The sequence below is a fragment of the Phyllostomus discolor genome, chromosome 8, assembly GCF_004126475.2.
Source record: "Phyllostomus discolor isolate MPI-MPIP mPhyDis1 chromosome 8, mPhyDis1.pri.v3, whole genome shotgun sequence".
Taxonomy (NCBI): Eukaryota; Metazoa; Chordata; class Mammalia; order Chiroptera; family Phyllostomidae; genus Phyllostomus; species Phyllostomus discolor.
In genome coordinates, this window is record NC_040910.2 from 77292382 (window position 1) to 77313057 (window position 20676).

At 42.7% G+C, this 20676-nt stretch overlaps 1 protein-coding gene across 1 annotated transcript; it reads right to left on the reverse strand.

The window, feature by feature from the left end:
* Nucleotides 1-224: 224 nt before the first annotated feature.
* GLOD4 (glyoxalase domain containing 4) lies at nt 225-20670 on the reverse strand. The gene is made up of 9 exons (XM_028519659.2): nt 20515-20670; nt 17733-17782; nt 17058-17178; nt 12354-12498; nt 9341-9477; nt 8004-8090; nt 7620-7733; nt 7443-7529; nt 225-1546 (listed from the first exon to the last, which is right to left on the reverse strand). Exons 1-9 carry the CDS (start codon nt 20602-20604, stop codon nt 1481-1483), a joined length of 897 nt encoding a protein of 298 aa, XP_028375460.1. The 5' UTR covers nt 20605-20670; the 3' UTR covers nt 225-1480.
* Between the last annotated feature and the right edge of the window lie 6 nt (nt 20671-20676).

Here is a 20676-nt window from a genome sequence, read left to right on the forward strand (position 1 = left end):
GGGTATGTCAAAATACAAGATAAGCAGATACAGAGGGATCCAGTGTGTGTTTAGTCATTCAGTACTTGCAGAAACCACTCATTTTACCGTAACAAACTTAGAGGGCCACATCACAGCAGCCTAATACACTGGGGAAGTAGTTTTTTTCCCACGAGAACAGTATTACTAGAGACAAACATCAAGAATTACTTTACCTAATAAAAACCTGAGACTAAATCATCGTCTAAAGAGATACAGAAGTTTATTTGATTATTCAAAATCCATACAATAATTTCCCCATGTACAGGGAAGAAAAGCGAGCCACCTGCCTAGAGCAAGAACATGTATAACTCGGTTTGCTTTTAAACCCATGATTGCTTCCTTAAGACAGAGAATTTCAGTTGAATGAAAAGTTCTGTGAAGCAAGAAATGGATTTTTTTTTCTCAGTGAAAGTTAAAATCACCCTATAGGCAGGTAAGCTGAAATTTCCATACCCAACCTTGCCAGCAAGGGAGAAGAGCAGAGGCTATGATTTACAAGTAATTTGATACACATTATTCTGGGACTGGTATCCTCTGGGTCAATCCCTTCCAATCTCATCAATTTCTTTCCTAAAATTTGAACCTGCCCACCACTTTACATAATGACTCTTACAGGTTAGTATTAACAGCTTGATTTCAGAAGTACATCTTCAAAAAACATTTAATAGTAAATATGCCCAATATAATTATGTTTCCAGTGATTAAAATTTATCTGTTCTTTAGAACCAAACAGAAGATTACAAGAAAACATTAAAACAATTTTTTTAGGCTAAATAAATCACCCGATCCATTTTTAAGAAATTTACCATGATTTCTTCTTAGGAATATTTTTAAAAAATCATGTGAGGAGACCAGCGCAGAGCCAGGCATGCAGCGACACAGCACAGTAGGCCTTTCTATCTTCTCTGGCTACTCAAAAGTTTTAAAGCAAGGAATGTGGGGATGTTAAGCAAATCTTGTGGTTCAAGGAACAAAACGTTTAAAACATGTTTGAATGCCAAGGCCTGCCGGGGTGGGACACTGGAACAACACACGATCATCGGATGCTGGAGTACTCCTTTACAAGCAACTGGCTTGGATTTATTTGAACAGGTGTTCTCATAAAATGCACATGCTTATCAAATTCCTTTCATCCCAACCAAAGGTAATGTCCCAGGCAGCTGCCCCAGGCTGGAAAATAATTTATTACTAATCTAATATAGTTACACACTGATTGTGCCACTCCAGTGGCAGTGCAGGTTACGGCAGGAGTTCTCCTCTAACTGGATTAACAATAAAAGGATTTTATACCTAAAACACATCAGACCTTTCAAAGATTAACACACATATCTTCCCCACCCCAGCTTCCTTGCCTATACAGGGAACAACCCAGCGGGGAGAGTATTTATCAGGAATGGACACATCAGAGCCCCAGGTGCTGGGAAGGAATCACAAATGCTTCTTCCGTGGATGTCTTCTGTCAGCCGGAAGCCTTCGGTTTATTTCGTTTAGCAAACCATTCATCGCTTTTATCTGCTGCCATTGCCTACAGAAACAGAATTGGGATATATATTCTAAGTCCATAAAATAAAACATAGTTCACTTTGTACTTCATTGCATCATTCATAATTAAGAAATGAACCAATGAAATGTGTTCATTCAGTGTGGAGCACTGTGTTTCCTTTGACAGGGAATGCTGGTGAGCACTGAGCAACTGCTTGTGGAGCAAAGGGCCTGCAGCCAGGGAGTGAGTGAGGCTGGCTGACCGGAGAGCAAGGATGGAGCCCACCAGGCTGCCGGGTCCTCGGCGGAGCAGAAAGTGCTGTCACTCCTAGCACCTGGGCAGGCTCTCGGGAATCGGGAGTGCTCCCGAGACTCTGAGGCCAAAGGTGAAAAGCTATTCTGACATTTTAGCTGTTGAGCCTGGAACGATTTCCTTCTTCTATGCTTCTTCCCACGCCATTCCACTGATGTTGGTACTGTTTGGGTCATCGTGGGTCAGTTAATTAAAAAGGAAGACTTGTTAGTAACAATATATGTTTTGGGTCCACCAGGGACCTTTTATCTTATTGTTCTGTGAGGCTGAGACCATGGAGTGGGGCTTGTCAAGGCTTAGCATCTAAGTCTCTTAAAACTTCCTGTCCAATACAACCAAGCATATGCTAAATGGCTGTTTCATAAGGAAAATACATGTATTTATTCAGTCAAAAAGCAAGTACAGAAATACCTTTAAAAATGCCAGTTTTCATTATGAGCTATGTGGGTATTAACTGGGTTTTGGGTGTGGCAACAGAGATGTGGGCTGAGGCTTTGAAGAGCATATAGAATAGCTGAGGACTCCGATATGAAAACAACTATTTTGCATTAAAGGCACATGGGAGGGGGGAACACTTGCTACAATGGAATGATAAAATGATAGCCTGAAAGAAAAGGAGTAACTAACTGGTTGGAGAAATAGCATAAAATCAGTGTAAAATCTACCTCAGCAAGAAGTTATAAGATATTGCCTGCAAGTGAAAATGAAGAAACAGAAATACATGTATTTTTTATTTTGAAACAGCGATGGTGAAAATGGCTGCGCTGGGCAGTGGGACTCAGTGAGGGGGCGAGATGTGGTGGCATTGCATTGACATAAAATCTCAGCGTTACTGGATTTTGATGAAGATAAAAAGTATTTCAAAAGCAAAGATATGCAGGAAAAAAATCCCACAAACATGCAGAAATTTCTGAATTTTAAAAAGGGGGGAAACAACAATCTTTGGTATGGAGAATCCAAGAAAACTCCCAAGTTTTGAAGGTAATTTGGGGAAAAGGAAAACCCTCAGGTGGAAGTGAGAAAATAAATCTTAGTTAAAAGAAACAGCTCGCTGGGGCTGGAAGGCGCGCAGAAGATCAGAGAGCCCCGTGGGGCCCCATCAGAGCGTTTGGAATGCACCTTCGAGGCAGCAGGGCGCGATCAGAAGATGAAACAGGTTTTCTAAATTACTGCACTGGTGCTTTGGAAAGCTCCTGCTGGCAGCAAGGCCTGACTGGACGGTGGAAGGCTGCTTCTGCAGTTTTTTGGGTGATGATAAGGGCGTTTTCAGAAGGAAGTAGACAAATGAGATTTCAGAGGTAAAACTCACACTCTTGGTGACCAATAGCTGATAGAATTTTCGGGTGAGGAGAAACAGTATTCAAACATGGCTCTGTTTGTATATCTAAAACTATTCTAAAGTGAAAAGTATATTAAATGTAAAAAAACTGGCCCTGAGGATCCCCCCCTTAAGTAATGGGGATAAAAGACACACAGCACAGTTCAGGGGAGGGAGCAGGGCGGGGAAGAGAGCAGGGAGACGGACTGGCTGTACAGCCTGAGAGATCCGGCCAGGCGCGTGCCCTGACGCTTACTGAATGGACAATACTGGGGACAACATTCCTGAGCCTCAGTTTCCTCATCTGAAAGGGAACTATCACTGCTGAAGACTCTGGTAAGAATACAGAATAGACATAAAGCGCTTAAGAATATGGCACATGTCAAGAACATAGGAGATACTAAATAAACAGTAGCTTTTATTTTTATATTATTAAGAATGGATTTGAGGGGAGATAAATTCAGTTACAGACATACTGAGTTTGAAATATCCATGGTGAAGAGGTTTCATTGGCTATATATTTGGTCTGGACACAGAAAGCAGTAAACATAAAAGAAAAAGTTTACAAACAACTTTAAAAATTTCCTGCTCTTCAAAACGCTCTATTAAGAAAATAAGCCCTGGCTGGCATAGCTCAGTGGATTGAGCGCGGGCCGCGAACCAAAGTGTTGCAGGTTCGTTTTCCAGTCAGGGCACATGCCTGGGTTGCAGGCCATGACCCCCAGCAACCGCACATTGATGTTTCTCTCTCTCTCTCTTTCTCCCTCCCTTCCCTCTCTAAAAAAAATAAAATAAAATCTTAAAAAAAAAAGAAAATAAATAGGCAAGATATAAGCAGAAAAAAGGACTTGCAATTGATGTCAAATGACTCATATCTCAAACTCCAACAAATAGACAAAGATAATAACAAAAATTAAACCAATTTGGACTGGGTTTTATTTTTAAGTAAATAGATTTGATTAGGCTTTTTTTCTGTTATATACATATTTTTTTTTAATTCATGAATTTATTTTTAGAGAGAGGAGAAGGAAAAGAGAAAGAGAGGGAGAGAAACATCAATATGTGGTTGCCTCTCACTTGCCCTCACTGGGGACCTGGCCTGCAACCCAGGCATGTGTCCCGACTGGGAATCGAACCAGCGGCCCTTTGGTTCACAGGCCCATGCTCAATCCATTGAGCTACACCAGCCAGGGCTGACTGGGCCTTATTTTTAAGCAAACATTCAAATAACAGAATGGACACTTCAGGAAAATGATGTTGAGCAAAGACATATTCAGAGATTAGAGCATAGACAAGAATGGCTAAAATGAAAATAGATCAGAGGTGTGTCTTTCAGTTTGTTGTGAAACTCAATGGATCATATAAACTGTTCTGCATTTATATACTCCAATTACATTAAAGCTAATTTAAAAACACACAGGGCAAACCAACTGTATAAAGCTACTTTTACTGGATCAGGGAAATTTTAATAAGAACTGGATTTGAGGTAACATTAAAGATATACTGTTGATTTTCTAAGTGTGATGATGTCAGTATGGTATATAAGGAAATTCTGTGGATTGAGTGCCGGCCTGTGAACCAAGGGGTCACCAGTTCGATTCTCGGTCAGGGCTCATGCCTAGGGTGTGGGCCAGGTCCCTGGTGCGGAGTGAGTGAGAGGCAACCACACACTGATGTTTCTCTCCCTCTCTTTCTCCCTCCCTTTCCCTCTCTCTAAAAATAAGTAAATAAAATCTTCAAAAAAAATAAGAAAGTTCCTTAATGTTTACTTCTTTTAAATTGTCTTAAAAATGTATATAATATTTAAGTCCTTAGGGATGAAATGTCAGTGTCTGAGACTTGCCTTAGCATTCTACAGCAAAAAAAGATGGGCTGGGAAAGAATGGTGAGAAGATTATGGGACGGAGCTGGTGGGTGACGGTCAGACAGGGATCTGTTGTACTCTCTTGTGTATATTTGGAATTTTAATCGTGAAGTAGTGAAAATAAATCTATTATGCAAAGAAGTGTACAAGGAACTCCCATATAATTCACAAAAGAACAAGCAAATGGTCAATGAACATATGGAAAGGTGCTCAACATCGTTAGTCATCAGGAAAATGCAAATTAAAATCACAGTGAGAGCCCTGGCTGGTGTGGCTCAGTGGACTGAGCACCAGCCTGCGAACCCAAAGGTCACTGGCAAGATTCCCAGTCAGGGCGCATTCCTGGGATGCGGGCCAGGTCCCCAGATGGGGGCATGCGAGAGGCAACTGATTGACGTGTCTCTCGAACATCGATGTTTCTCTCCCTCTCTCCCTTCCTTCCCTTCTCTCTAAAAATAAATAATAAAATCCTTTTAGGAAATCACAACAAGAAACCGTTTTACTCGTGCTAGTATAGCTACAACAACAAAAAACACAAATGTCGGTGAGGACGTATAGCAGCTGGAACCCTGACTGTGTACGAGTGGCTGGCAGGTGGCAGAAGGTCCAATCACTGGGGTGACTGCTTGGCAGTGTCTCACAAAGTAAAAGCAATTCCACTCCCACGTATTTATCCAAGAGAAATGAAACATATGTCTGTCTACGAGAAGATTTATACAACAATGGTCATAGCAGTCTTCCTTATAATAAATGAAAATCTGAAACAACTCAAATATCCATTGGAAGAATGGATAAAAAAATTGTTATATTCACAAAACTAAATACCACTCAGTCATAAAAAAAAAAAAGAATGAACTCCATGCAATTACATGGAGGAATCTCAAAAATGTTGAGTGAGAAAAGCCAGGCACAAAAGAATACCTACTGAATGATTCCACTACATGAAGTCCAAGGACAGACAAAGCCTCTGGTAGGTGGGGCTGGGCACTAACGGGAAATGAGCATAAAAGAACTTTTTGCAGTGATGAAAATACGCTATATTTTGAGTAATAGTAGTATGGATGTATGCGACTGTCAAAACTCATCAAATTGAGCAGCAAATTTCTATACATTTAAATTCTATGTGTATTTTTACCTCAGTAACAACAACAACAACAACAACAAAATAGTTGTTTGGAGCTCAAGAAGGAGTAGGAACTAGAAACTAGGAAGCCAGAGAAATGATGACGGCTGAAGAGCAGAAGTAACCGGAGGAGGGGTAACGTCTGCTCAGAGAAGAGAATGTAACGGATGAGCATCGCACACAGCCCGAATGGGACCCGGCACAGGCGGTGCCTGTGACCGCAGAGGGGCTGTCAGAGAGACGTGTGGACGGCAGGGTCTCTAGAGCCAAAGGAGAGCAGAGCTCAGAGGAGGAGGGACCTGACAGTGATATGAGAGCAAGCACAGAATTTAGCAAAATTGCCAACTGAGAGGTTGCCTAAGATTCTATTTTTCTTTAAAGTAAAATGTAAAAATGCTCTTTATTCTACACATTTTCTACTTTAATTAACATTAATTGAGTGTCTGTTATCATGTCAGTAGGTGGTCTGGCAGGCTCTATAAACCACACAACAATCCTCTCAGATGTACAGTCTTATTTTTTCAAATTTCTAGATAAGAAAACTTAAGTTTAGAGACTTTATTTAAGTAGATTGCTTGAGGTCTGCCACATAGATATGAAGTGACAGAGCCGGAAATGCTGATTCATCCCTTCAGTGGTCAGCCGAGTGTTCACTGAGCGCCTGCTGCGCACCAGGTATGCGTCAGATGCTCCAGCAGCCATGAACAACGGCTTGGATACTGCTGAAAAATCGAGCAGGAAGAAGACAGAAAAGTAGTTGCTAGATTTTGGCAAAATGGAAATCACTGATGCGATCAAAATGCACATTTCCCTGAGTGACAGGAGCCAGTGTAGTACAGGCTGAAATGTGAATGGGAGGTAAGGATTAGAAGTAGTGCACAGGCAGAGTTTTCAAAAAAGAAATCTGGAGAAGTCCTATGTGGTAAATGAAAGATTTTTCAAAGACGGAAGACACTGGAACTTGAGAGCAATTCAGTAGGAAGGAGGAGGATGATGGTGCAGGAGAAGAGATGACCAAAACGCCCAGGAACAGAAAGCAGGCGGTACCGCGCACCTCCATTCAAAGAGCAGGACAGTCATCATATGGCAGCAGGGGTCCCCAAGGCGGCCTATGCGGTAGGAGGGCACAGATGCTGCACCCAGGGGAGAGTGGTATAGGTGGCGGTAAAGATACGAGTCCCTGACTCAGAACTCATCCCAAAAGCACAAGGGCGTGGTTCCGACAGTGAGAACTGGCCCCTGCTGCTTCGGCCTGTCCCACACACACTTGACGGCACCTTCCTAGGACCCACGGTCGTACAAATTCAGAAATGAGACTCACGTCATCCAACAATTTGCTTCCCTTTGGGTCCATCTTAGAAAGTTCTCGAAATGCTTCATCCCCCACAAAGCAAATTTCATGTCCATCCTACACGAAAAAAGACAAAAGAAATCTGGCAAAAAGACACCTCAAAAGAAAGCCCTGGTGCAGCCTGTCCCCTTCCTGAGCAATACTTACAGGGTCGGCCAGAATGACCACTTGTACTGTTGCTTTCCCCGGGGTATCCAGGCTCACCAGGGGAGTCAGAATCTTCTGCTTCTCCCTTTTCATCAGGGCTTCCAAATCAGGCAACTTGGGGAAAACGAGAAGGAAAAGTGAGCTGGGCCACATACCCTCATGGGCCACGGTCCTCGTCAGCCCTAGAGGAAACATCCGCTCAACCAGAAAGAACCCGGGAGCCAGTTGTTCGATTTTTTTAATCTCAGCCTCTCGAAACAACTATTGAACTTGATACCAAAGCCATGATCAGAATAAACCTAAAGAAAGGGAGGCCCAAGGTACTTAGCAGTTGAACTAGCTGGTCACAGAGCTTTAAACAAAAGACTTGGTACCCAACATTACCTCTTTCTGGGGGCAAGAAAAGGCAATTCTTCCAAAAGCTGCTGCATGATCAACTGCACCGTTGATGCCCTGTAGCTCCAGCTTACACTGAAAAATAAGAAAGTGGGTTTGGTTTATTTGTTAGAATAGGTTATGTGGTTTAAAAAAAACTCAAAAGAGTACTAAAGGAATAAAGTAAAAACTAAGTCTCCCTCCTACTCTCACTCCAGAGCCATAGTGTCCTGTGTCCACTTGTAGACATGGGACATGCACATATCTTTTCTCTTTACACTAATATTAGCATCATTTACACATTATTTTGTGCCTTGTTTTTCTCTAATATTACCATATCAGCACATAGATTTACCTTATTCTTTTCAATAGCTGCCTTATTCTTTTCAATGCATAGAATTGCTAATCAATTCTATGCTTAAACCATAGATTATTGAACTATTCTGCTAATCCACAGGAAATTAGATTATTTCTTTCCTTTTTAAACATTTTGTTTATTTACTTTTAGAGAGAGGGGAAGGGAGGGAGAAAGAGAGGGAGAGAAACTTCAATGTGTAAGAGATACACATTGTCTCTTGCACGGCCCCAACCAGGGACCTGGCCTGCAATCCAGGCATGTGCCCTGACTGGGAATCAAACCTGTGACCTTTTGGTTCACAAGTCAGTGCTCAATCCACTGAGCCACACCAGCCAGGACTAAATTATTTCTTATATTTTGCTATTACAAACAATGCTGCAACCGATAACTGTACACAGTTCTTTGTGAACACGCATGTTGGGTATGTAAAATAAACTTCTAGGAATAGACCTGCTGGGTCAAAGTGCAAAGACTAGATCATGCTCAAGTGCTGAGTTTTTATTTTTAAAGATTTTATTTATTTACTTTTAGACAGAGGAGAGGGGAAGGAGAACGAGAGGAAAGAGAAACATCAATGCATGTTTGCCTCTCATGTACCCCCTACTGGGAACCTGGACCACAACCCAGGCATGTGCCCTGACTGGGAACTGAACCAGCAACCCTTTGGTTCGCAGGCTGGCACTCAATCCACTGAGCCATGCCAGCCAGGGTGAATGTTGGGTTATTTTTTAAAAGAAGAGGATAAATACATTATCATTAAAATATTAAGCCCTGTCTACATCTCTTCTGACTCAGCAACTCCACCTCTGAAAGGACAGATCCCCAAATACCTATGTGGTGAGGTTATCAGCAATTTTCATTTTCTTCATTCTGTTTATCTATATAAACATTAAATCACTGTGAAGAAATTAAGGAGATAACCTTCATGTTAACCTCATTTATAAGCCGAACTCAAAGTAACAGATTATTTCTCTCCAAGGTCACTCACCTGGTTATCAGCATAGCCCAGCAAAGCCCTTTGCTTCTCTTCCTCCTTCTCATAAATTTTCATTCCCAGTAGATTAGACCAGTAGTTCAAGGACTTCTGAAGATCAGACACTGCTAGAGTTACTTTCAACACAGGGTCTGTAGGAGAATAAAACAGCAGGAATGGAGAGATCAGTGCAGTGGAGTAGAACAGAAAGACCAAAACAGGCTCAAGAATTTAGTTTATGATAAGAAAGGGATTTTAAGTCAGTACAAAAGGGCACATTACTATTCAATAACTGGCTTCTCACTTAGTGGGAAAAAGCCACACCTTTAAACTAAATGGCAAAAAGCATTCCTGATGTGTTAAAGGATGAAGTTTAAAGCATGAGACCATAAAAATACTAGAAACAGGTTACTGTTTATACAATTTTGGGGTGGAGAAACGCTTTATTAAACCTGACACAAGAAACAAAACCATGAAGGAATTATTGCTAGGATAATGAAACAAAATGGAAACCTCCTAAACAACAAATTACAATCAAAATGAAAGCCCCAGCCGGGCAGCTCAGGTGATTAGAGTGGCGTCCCAATATGCCAAGGTTTCGGGTTCAATTCCCTCGTAAAGGCACTTAAAAGAATCAACCAATGAGTGCATCAATAAGTGGAACAACAAATCGATGTTTCTCTCCCTCCCTTCCTCTCTCTCTCTGAAATCAATAAATTAAAAAAAAATTAAAGACTGAACAATGAAGAAACATTTTTTGCAATATATATGTCACAAAGTCCTTATTAGTTAAATCACCTTTAAACAATAGGAAAAATGAATATCCTAGAAAAATAGGCAAAAGACACAATTGGAATGGTCAGTGAACATATGAACAATATTCACCTTCACAAATAAATTAGAATTCAAATAAAACATTTTGTTATCTAGCTGGCAAATAATTTTCAAAGTCTGCAGCACTGACTGTTGTGTGCAAGGGGAAACTCAGAGTTGTATCAGGCTGGCAGAGGGCGAACCAGTTTGTTTCTGGGGTACAATCTGACAAAATATTTCCAAAGCCTAAAAACTTCACCCTGCTTTTCACAGAGCGCCCCCTCTGGCAGCAATTACAGAAGCGGCTGTGGCCGCATGCAGGGCTTGCATCACAAAGGCATTCAGCAGAGTGCTGCTCAGAACAGCGAAGAGCTAGGGACGACATAAACATCCAACAATAGAGAACTGTCTATCTTCCTATGGTGCAGTACACTGGAATCCTTACAAAGGGACAGGAATAAATATACACATATACTCAGTATTACGTTTAGGTTTTGATACAAGATTGGAAAGCTATACGCGAAAATGTTAACAGTGGTTATATCTGTATATATGGAAAGTGAAGTGTTTTTGCTTATCTATTTGTGAAAAAATCTATTTTTTCGGTAAAAAGAATATCTTATAATAAAACACCTTTACTGGAAACTTTGATACTATAAAGTGAGTTTCTGAAGAGCTATTCCAAGTCTGTGTCTATGACAAATCCAATACACTTCCTTCCATTTTCACTTCCTCGGTCCCATTTGCTAGAATATCAGTATCATGACCTCAGGCATGGCGTTTCAGACTGTTTTAGTTTTCCCATTTGTTGAGAAATCGACAAATTCCAGCTGCCTCCAAAGGGATGCAGGGGCAGGAAAAGTACCAAGTGGGTGAAACTACAGGTAAGTGAGTGATTCAAAGGAAGGGTGGACACCAGCTCGACTGACAGATCTGGCTATGTTATCAATCAGGAAAGTAATGCCCTAAAGGCACTATCATTCCAAAGGACAAGATCGTCTTAGGATCCTGGGGCTTGCTATTATTTTACAAATTGAAACACCGTGATTAGAGAGAAAGTGTACAGTGGAATGAGTGATAGGAGTTAAGTTTTAAAGTTAATATATAAAGCGACAATCACTTATCATTCCAAAATCATCATATAAACCCCTTCAATGACTAACAAGTACAGAAATACTAACTCCCCGTAAGTCCCACAGCGCCAGCCTAACCTCCCACCCTGGAATGCACCACTTTCTTTTGCTGAGCTCCAGGGGAAATGCATTCAACACAACTATCAGACTGACGTGGGGACTCTGGGACTTGTGGCAGACCAGAGGAGGAAAGAGGAGGATGTCTCCCATCTCAGGTCCATGTATTCACTGAGTGAGATGGCAAGCAGAACTGCCCTTGCTATTCACGATGAGGATGCCTCTGCCGTACATGAGACACCACGCAGGTTCTCTCCCGCTCCGTGTGCGGTCAGTGCGGTGTGCGGCTCCTCCCTTCCGCTCCTACCTCCCTCACCGAGCACCAGGGCTCCAGTTTGGGAAACTGACTTCCGCTGGAGAATACGACGAACTGGTCTAAGGATAATCCCATTTCTCTCGCCAGTGATTGGTTCACACTCGTACACAAGAGTCAAATCTGACGAGGAAGTTTGCTGAAAGACTAGTAGAAAAGTTTTGCTCTGCTCTTTAAAAAGAGCAAGAGGAAGCTGGTCTCTCCCTGCCCTACCAGGAGAGAACGTGGGAGCATGCAGCCCCAAGTGCTGCTGGCAGCCGCCTACGACAACCACAATAAGGGGCACCGGCTCTGGGAGGAGCGGACCCCTGTGGATAAGAGAATGGAGAAAGACAGCAAATTTCAGTTCCTGATGCCATTTGTGAGCTGCTGAATCAACTAATGTTGAAATCTTTCCTACTTATAGAATGCCTGTTTTGTGAGCTAAAACATTTACTTATTGTTCAAGCTAGTTTGAATTGGGTTTTGTTATTCACAGCTGAAAAGTATCGTAAGTAGCTACATTACCAGTAGAATAACACCAGTCTAGATCCCCTATAATTATAGAGATCCCATAAAAGAATACAACGTCTCAGAGAACAAATAACCACACTGGCTTGGGGAAGGCATGTCCCGTCAGTACGGAAAGACCCCACAGGAGAAAGAAGTCCGGCTCCCTCTCTCCATCCACCGAAGGTGCCTTCAGACAGAGGGCTTTCATTAGTCTGATTACCTGACTGAGGTGGACTTCGATTCTGCAGATAGAACTTATATCCTCCTGGGGCCTCAGTTTCAAAAACTCCTTCTGCAACTTCCCTGAGTGGCCACTCCAGCTTCCTGGCATTGCTGATGGCCTGGCTGGACGCCAGTGTGACACCCTATGACAAACAGCAATATCATTCACAACGGATCTTGTACAGCACAAGATAATGAGACAAAACCCCAACACCTTTACATCGTGGACAAAGAGGATAGATACAAGTTCAGTGACCCCCAGTGTGATCTGATTGTATAACTGGCGAATCTAGGTGGGCAGTCATGCCCCCAGCCTACAATGTTGTTAGTGAAAGTCTGAAAGACAGCCACGTCCACTGTTTTGTGCTCCTAGGTTAATACCTTTGAAATGCCAGAAGCAATCCTCTTTTCTAGACCCCTCTGAGGTGTAACCTTTTCCTCAAGACAGCACGTAATCTTGTTAGTTGTTAATCTTCCTTACATTCCTTCCTTAGTTCAAAATGTATAAAAGAAACTGCAAAACTCATCCTTCAGAGGTCCTGAGATCTTGATTCCTGGCAATGTCAGTTTGGCTCAAATAAACTCACGAACATTCTCTGCAGGTTGGGGCTTTTTTTAGGTCGACAAATGACAAATCACCTAAGAATTAACTGGCATTCAAAATTTCCTTTTAGTAATTATAAAGTAGGTTTTAGGCACTTTTCTCCTAAGTTTGGACGAGATTTCAAACTTCGTGAATTGCAGGGCAGAAATTCAAATGCTACTGAATTGAAACCAAAGGTAATCTCTCCTAATTTTAAAGATCTAATGAGGGAAATTTCTTTTTTGCTGTTTAAACAAAAAATTTATACCAACAATCAAGGCATCTTTTAATTTAAATGTAATCAAAATACCTAAAAATGCACCCTTCTGCCTTCTGACAAGGCCAGCCTCGTTTCCAGCCTGGACTGCGGCAGCAGCCTCTCTCCCCACCTGCCATTCTGTCGGTCCCTGGGCCACTCTGCAGTGGGTGCACTTTCTGAAACACTCAACTCTCAGAGAGCAGACCCCACCCTGCTTTCCCTCTGCCTAAAATCCTTGCTGGCTTCTCATTTCTCTCAAGGATGGCTCCTAACCGCCCAAAAGGCCCAACACAATCTGACCCCAGGTCACTTCTGACCCCGTCTCCTCCCACTCCTGCTCTCTACCCATTCCAGCCAGACTGGCCTCCCTGCATTTTTCTGAACATGCCGGGTGCTGTTTGGTGGTTCTGCACAGGCTGTTTCTCTACCACACGTGCCCTTCCCCAGGATACCAACATGGCCAACTCCCTCATCTCCTTGAGCCTTTGCTCGAATGTCAGTTCTTCACTGACACCTTCCCTCAACACATTCCTTAAAATTAAAACCAGTCATCTGCCCTATACTCCCAAGTCTCCTTACTCTGCTCTGTTCTTTCCCCACAACAATAATCATTTTTAAAATAACTTATTAGCCCTGGCTGGTGTGGCTCAGTGGATTGAGTGCTGGCCTGCAAAGCAAGGGGTCACAGGTTCAATTCTGAGTCAGAGCACATGCCTGGGTTGTAGGCCAGGACGCAATGCCAGGGCGTATGAGAGGCAACCACACATTGATGTTTCTCTCCCTCTTTCTTCCTTCCTCTCTAAAAATAAATAAATAGCCCTGGCTGGTATGGCTCAATGGATTGAGTGCTGGCCTGAGAACCAAATGATTGCTGGTTTGATTCTGGGTCAGGGCACATGGCTGGGTTGCAGGCCAGGTCTCCAATGCGTGTGTGTGGGGGGGGGTCGGCCCCAGAGAGCAACCGAACATTGATGTTTCTCTCCCTCTCTTTCTCCCTTCCTTCCCCTCTCTAAAATAAATAAATAAAATATTTTTAAAAATGAAAATTTTAAAATAAAATAAAATTACATATTATATATTTAGTCTATTTATTAGTTTTGTCTGTCAGGCCCTTGACTCCCTCCCCTGCCAAGCCCAGATTTTTGTGTTTTGTTCACTGGTTATCCAAAGTTCCTTGAGCAGTGCCTGGCACATAGCAGGCACTCAATAAATATTACATGAATAAATACTATAATAAGTAAATTAATACACAGGTCAAGCCCTGGCTGGTGTGGCTCAGTGGACTGAGCACTGGCCTGTAAACCAAAAGTTCACTGGTTCGATTCCCAGTGCCTGGGTTGCAGGCCAGGTCCCCAGTAGGGGGCATGTGAGAGCCAATTGGTCTATGTTTTTCTGTCTAGTGGATGTTTCCCTCCCTCCCTCCCCCTCTTTCTAAAAATAAATAAATAAAATCTTTAAAAAACACATAGGTCTTTTCACATATTTGTTAACATAGTATATGTAATGTAAACTAAATTCCTAGATGTGAAGCTACAAGGTCAAAGAATGAATGTATCAATTATTTGCGTACTGCCCAACTGAGGGTGTACTGATCTACCTCTTTATTAGCAATGTGTAAGAGAAGCAGTCTCCAACACCCTTCCTACCTCGTTGTGTAATCACACTGTATTTTTGCCCATCTGACAGGTGATCAATGGGAGCATGGAAGTTGAACATCTTATCAATGTTTAAGAGACATTTCTAATTTCTTTTCTGTGAACTACTTGTTCACAGTTTTTGCCCTTTTAAAAAACTATTATGTTGCCCTGGCTGGTGTGGCTCAGTGGCTGAGTGCTGGCCTGCGAATCAAATGGGTGCTGGTTGGATTCCCAGTTGGAACACATGCCTGGGTTGTGAGCCGGGTCCCCAGTATGGGGCATGCGAGAGGCAACCATACATTGATGTTTCCCTCCCTCTTTCTCCATCCCTTCCCCTCTCTAAAGGTGAATAAATAAAATCTTTTAAAAAAGTAAAAAAAAAAAAAAACAAACCCTATTATGTTGTTGATCCTTTTCGTTTTAATGTACAGGAGTATCTTTACATACATGGGAATTCTAATTAACCTGTTTTCTTTTTTTGTTCCATGAACTGGGAAGCCTAGACAGTGCCCTTCATTGGGCTATTTTAGTACCAGTCTGAGGGAGACCGTGGGGGAGCCGTCAAGTTGTTCTCTACCCACATGACCCAAGCACTTGCAGTCCCACCAATCACCATGTGACTTAAGCCAGTTAAATGATGATGGCACCAAGATGAGTTTGCTCGTTTTTCTCTCCCTGATTTAAATCTGGAGAGTAAAGAGATGAGGAGAACACAAAGGAACTCTCGCATACACTCCATCACCAAACCCTATCCTAAACATCTCTCAAATCCTCCACTCCTCTCCAGCTCCCACTACCACGTTAGTTAAGGAGCTGCTGGTCACTTACCGTATTCTATGACCTAGTTTCCATACTTGAGTCTTGTTCCCTTCCAACCCAATTTCCATGCCCTAGCCAGGTGGATTCTTGCACATCACAAATATCATGGCACTCCCCTGCTTAAAAATGGCTTCACTCTGCTTTCAGGATAAAGTCTAAAAAACATCTTACTATGATGTGGCCCAGCTTACTTCTTCAGCCCCAACTCAACCCACTCCCTTCCTCACACACTAAGCTCCCGTCAGACTGTACTGCTCACAGTTTTGAGTGATACGGTTCCTCTCACCTCCACATCAGTGCACATGCTCTGGACACGCATCTTACCCCCATCCCGGCTCTGCTCACTGGCCCAGATGTCACCTCTGGGAAGCTTTTCCTGAACCCTCACCTCTCCAGGGACAGGCTGGGAATTATCCCATGTGTCCCCACTTCCCCCCGTTCTTATCCCAATCTTAGCACTTATCACACTGCATTCTTGTTGTGTCTTTCCTGGTTTCCCCAACCAGACAGGAAGCTCTTCGGGCCAGGGAACGTGTTTTACTCTCTAGTGTACCCCCAGGACCTAACGAGGTACATAGCATACTGTAAGTCACAGTAAATATCTGTTAAACGAATACATTAGTAAGAGGCATGAAGGGAGAAAAAGAGAAAAACAAACATATTCATATATTGAATCTGAGCAATTCTTTCCATTTACAAGACACTCTGTAGACTTTTGATTCTCATAAAAACTTCCATCTAGATATCGTTATTTTAATATGCATTATATAGTGGGTATTAATGTGAGTTAAATAGGAATAGTGAGATCAAATGACCAAAATAACATCTAGCAAAAGGCAGATTTGCTCAGTAAATTCTGAGTAAAAATTAGTCACCCCTCTCTTGCTATATATGTGGTTCCAGTGGCATTCTAAACAGGCACATAGTGACTGCTTAATGAATGGCTGACACTATTCCTGTAACAGGTGCATCATAACTGGAATTCTTGAATGCGTTCTTCTCTTTACCCTAAAAACCCTCTCAGATTCTTCTCCGGCTAGGATTGGCTGTGACAGCCCAGACCAATCATAACGTCCACTGTAGAGAAAACACTTCTCTGGAAGGTGATTGGGACCTGACCAAACTGATGACTCTGGTCCTCTCGAGGTTCATCCTTCCTCTAGAGGTGTTTTGTCTCCTTCCAAGATGTCTCTACATCTTGAGTCTGATTCCAAACCATGGGAAGAACACATTTCATCCTGAAGCTAGGGTACCCAGACATTTTTGTTTTAAATAGAAAACATCATAAAACTAATCACTGAACTACTCCAAAAGGCCATCCACTCAGCAGTTAACATACCTAAAGCTGTATCAGTGACCTCAATAACAGGTGTAGCCAAAAGTCTAGAACAAAATGATCTTTACCATAAAGTCATTGCCAAGCTTGTAGTCTCCGATGCCATAATTGTAAGTCAGTTCCGCAACAAAATGATCATCCTCAGGTCCAAACCCCACCATTGTTTTGCTCCATTTTCCATCATAAGGCCTAGGAAAAGGAAGTAAGTGAATCCAGTGACCACAGACAAAATCCGCCTCAGGCCTCCCCCAAAGAACTATTGGGACAGTGGGGTGGGCAAGCCCCTTCCGGTCTTAAGTACCCATAAGGATGAGATGACCTCAGCCGCAGCTAGGGGCAGCTGCAGACAGTGTGCATGGGCCCCATCACCGAAGGCCCTGGAGACCGTCTGGCTGGTACCTATCTGAGGAAAAGATTCATTTACCTATTCTCTAAAGTAGGGAACAGAATCCTATCAAGGCAGTCCTCCAAGCTGACCTTAATTTATTTTTTTGCGTATCCATCAACAAGCACGTGATTCCCACTGGGCTTTGGAATTTTCCAGCTTGCCATTGTTACTAAGGGATAGTAGCTCTTAAGAGATACTTGATAAGACATTGTTTCATCCACAGCATATACTTATTTGTGTTCCTGAAGTTGCCCAATTTATTGCCTCCTCCATTTATGCCACTTTGAGGAACTGCTTTGTGTTCTCCAGGGGTTTTCAGAGCCTGAAGGAGATTTTAAGAAACAAGGTGTTGTACCCGTTGCAGGCAGCTTTGCAGCCTTCTTCAAATTCCTCGTGCCGCAGAATCTGGTAAGGGAACCAGAATAAATGGTAAAGTTTTACTAGTACTACACACAGCATAGTCAGCACAAACTAAAATAGTCAAAACACAGACATTATCCTTTGTAAGCTTTACCTGTAAAACAAACAGAAGGTAGTAAGCTTTATATCTTTCCCAGGCTAGAAGTAGAGGTGAGGAAGATCAGCTTGACACCATGGGCCAGGCAACCAAGCACAGTCATGAAATTTACTTAGACTAGGAAGCAGTGCTATATAGCAAAAAGTGGCCTTCGGCATTAGAAGAGTCTGATGTGAAATTCTGGCGGTCACCTAGTAGTTATGTAACTCTGGGACTGTTGCTTCAGATCTGGGTCTCCTAATTTGTTGTAAAAATGGATAATTTATTACAGCACAGAACCTAGAACACAGTAGATTCTCAATGTGTCAGTTTCTATTTTCTTTTTTAATTCTCACTACTACTGTTCTAGCTCAAGCTCCTATCACTTCTCCCATAGACTAAAAATCATATTTAGAGCTTTTTCCTTTCTCATTCTTGCACCAGAGAGCAAGATGGGTCACCAGGAGCTCTACTGGAGCCAACCAAGAGATGTCGACCAGGGTCCTCATTCTTGACACATCTGCCCAAGCCTGCACGCACGGTCTGATCCGGAAATACAGCCTCAATATGTGCCACCTGTGTTTCCCTTAGTATGTGAAGGACATAGGCTTCATTAGTTGGACTAAGTTAACTTCTGTGAGTGGGCCATTCAAGACACCGACATTACCACAGAATGCTAGCTCTGTGTACATAAAATATTTTTAAAATTCAATTAAAAATCATATTTATTGATCTCCTTTAGTAATACCACTGTGGACAAAAAAAGGGGGGGCTCTATACTAAATCTGACAAGTCCAGTGGCTAACTGTAACCTCACAAGGTGATCTGATCATAAATTTCTAACTGGGCAATATGGAGGGTAGTCTTGTTCCAGGCATATACCTTCTTTAAAAAATTTATCTTTGCTTTAAGCAAGCCATGTCCATTGTTTCTGTGCATCTAGGTTAACACACCTTTAAAATGACTCTTTTTCAGACCCTTAAGAAGCAGAATCATCCTCAAGAGCACACACGATCTTGTTAACTATCCTGTAATCCAATCCCCCATCTTGCTTTCTCCTATCTTCGTGTACTCTTCCTTACATTCCCTCCTTAAACTGCAAAACTGTCATTCTCTGGAGCATTTGAGATCTTCCTTCCCCGCACTGTGTCAGTTTGGCTTAAATAAACTCTTATAATAAAAATTCCCTACAGGTTCGGACGTTTCTTACATTAACACCACCGTGAAACCAGGTCTGTAGAGCACAGCTCTGATCACATCACTGCCCTGTTCCAAAATGCAAGAGAGCTCCCTACTCACTGAGGCACAAAATCTAAATTCCTTAGCACAGAATTCAAGGTGCTTCCGGGAGTGGTTCCAGCCTATTTGTACGGACATCCTACCGCCTCAACTTTAACTAATGAATCCAAGCTAAAGGCACATAAAACTAGGGGCCTTTAGGTGTTTCCCAAACATACTTTATCCTTGCGCTGGCTCTTTAGCTTTTCTATTACTCCCTCTAAGCGTGGTCTGTGGAAATCCTATCTTTTAACGTCAACTCAAATGCAAAGCCTGCATGAATTATTTCTGACCACCCCAGGTTGGAGCTAAGTCTCTCCTTATGTTGTATTTTGATAATGGTAGATAACATTTACACATAAAAGGAGAACTTTGGGTTTTCTTTTTGGCTTATAACCAACAAACATTTATATGGTTCTAAAGGCTGAAAGTCCAAGAGTATGGGGTGGGGCTGGCAGATTTGAGGTCTGGAGAAGGTTCACTTCCTAGTTCATAGGTGGTACTACCTGAAGTTTTGTGGTTTTCTATCACTTACCAAATTTCTACTTCTGTTACTGTTAGCTATGTACAAATCCAATTCCATTCCATCCCAGGCCAGCTTGAATCAAAGTCATTTTCATCTTTGTTACCAAACTTCAACATAGCTCGGTGAAACTAGATAGTATATTTGCTCCCCACGTCTTCTGCACTCTCTTCTATATTAAACTGGACTCCTGCACCTCTTAAGTCCTCGCTCATTAGCAACTCCCCAATAGCTTTCACCTATTTGTCACCCAGTGACCTATGCAGAGTCATAGCTGCTCAGGGCTGCAGAGAGGCCCCTTCCGAGTGTAACACAGGAGACTGTGTTCCGACTTCACACCTAGATCTGGACTGCTGAGAGGAGAGTCGCAGCATTCGCCCAGAGAGGCTGAGTATCCTAGAGACTACTAAAACCATCCCTGAGAGAAATAGAGCTCTGAAATATGCTGATCATCGAGACCGAAAGGCTCCAAACCCAAAGAGGCTGAGTTATTGTTCGCTGGAATTTTTGTTTTAGTTACTGGCTTTCCCTTGAGACTGGAGCCTCCATAATGGCAGGAGATCAATATACAATTTCTATTTGTGAATGAACTTAAATGAAAAGACGTGTATGAGCACATAGTCGGCGACTAATAAGCCTGCGTCCCCTTTTAAAGCCCATCTAACGCAACCAGGACTCGAAACTCTTCCTGAGGCTGAAAACCGACAGAGTTAATGGGAAGTTCCGGGACTGAGGTCGGACACCTGGGTTCTGGCTGAAACTCAGGCTTGTCCTCTCTCCGCCAGGTCTGGCTCAGCCGCCCGCGCCACCCTCGCGCCCCCGTCCCTGGGCCCCGCCCACCTGCATCCCTAGGACATCACGATAAAAACGCGCCGTCTGGAAACGGTTTCCCACTTTAAACACGAAGTGCAGTGCTCGGCGAGTCGCCATGGCCACCAGCGCCTAGCCACCGTCGTGCACCCAGCGCTGCACCGCCCACAGATCGACCGACACAGCCCAGTG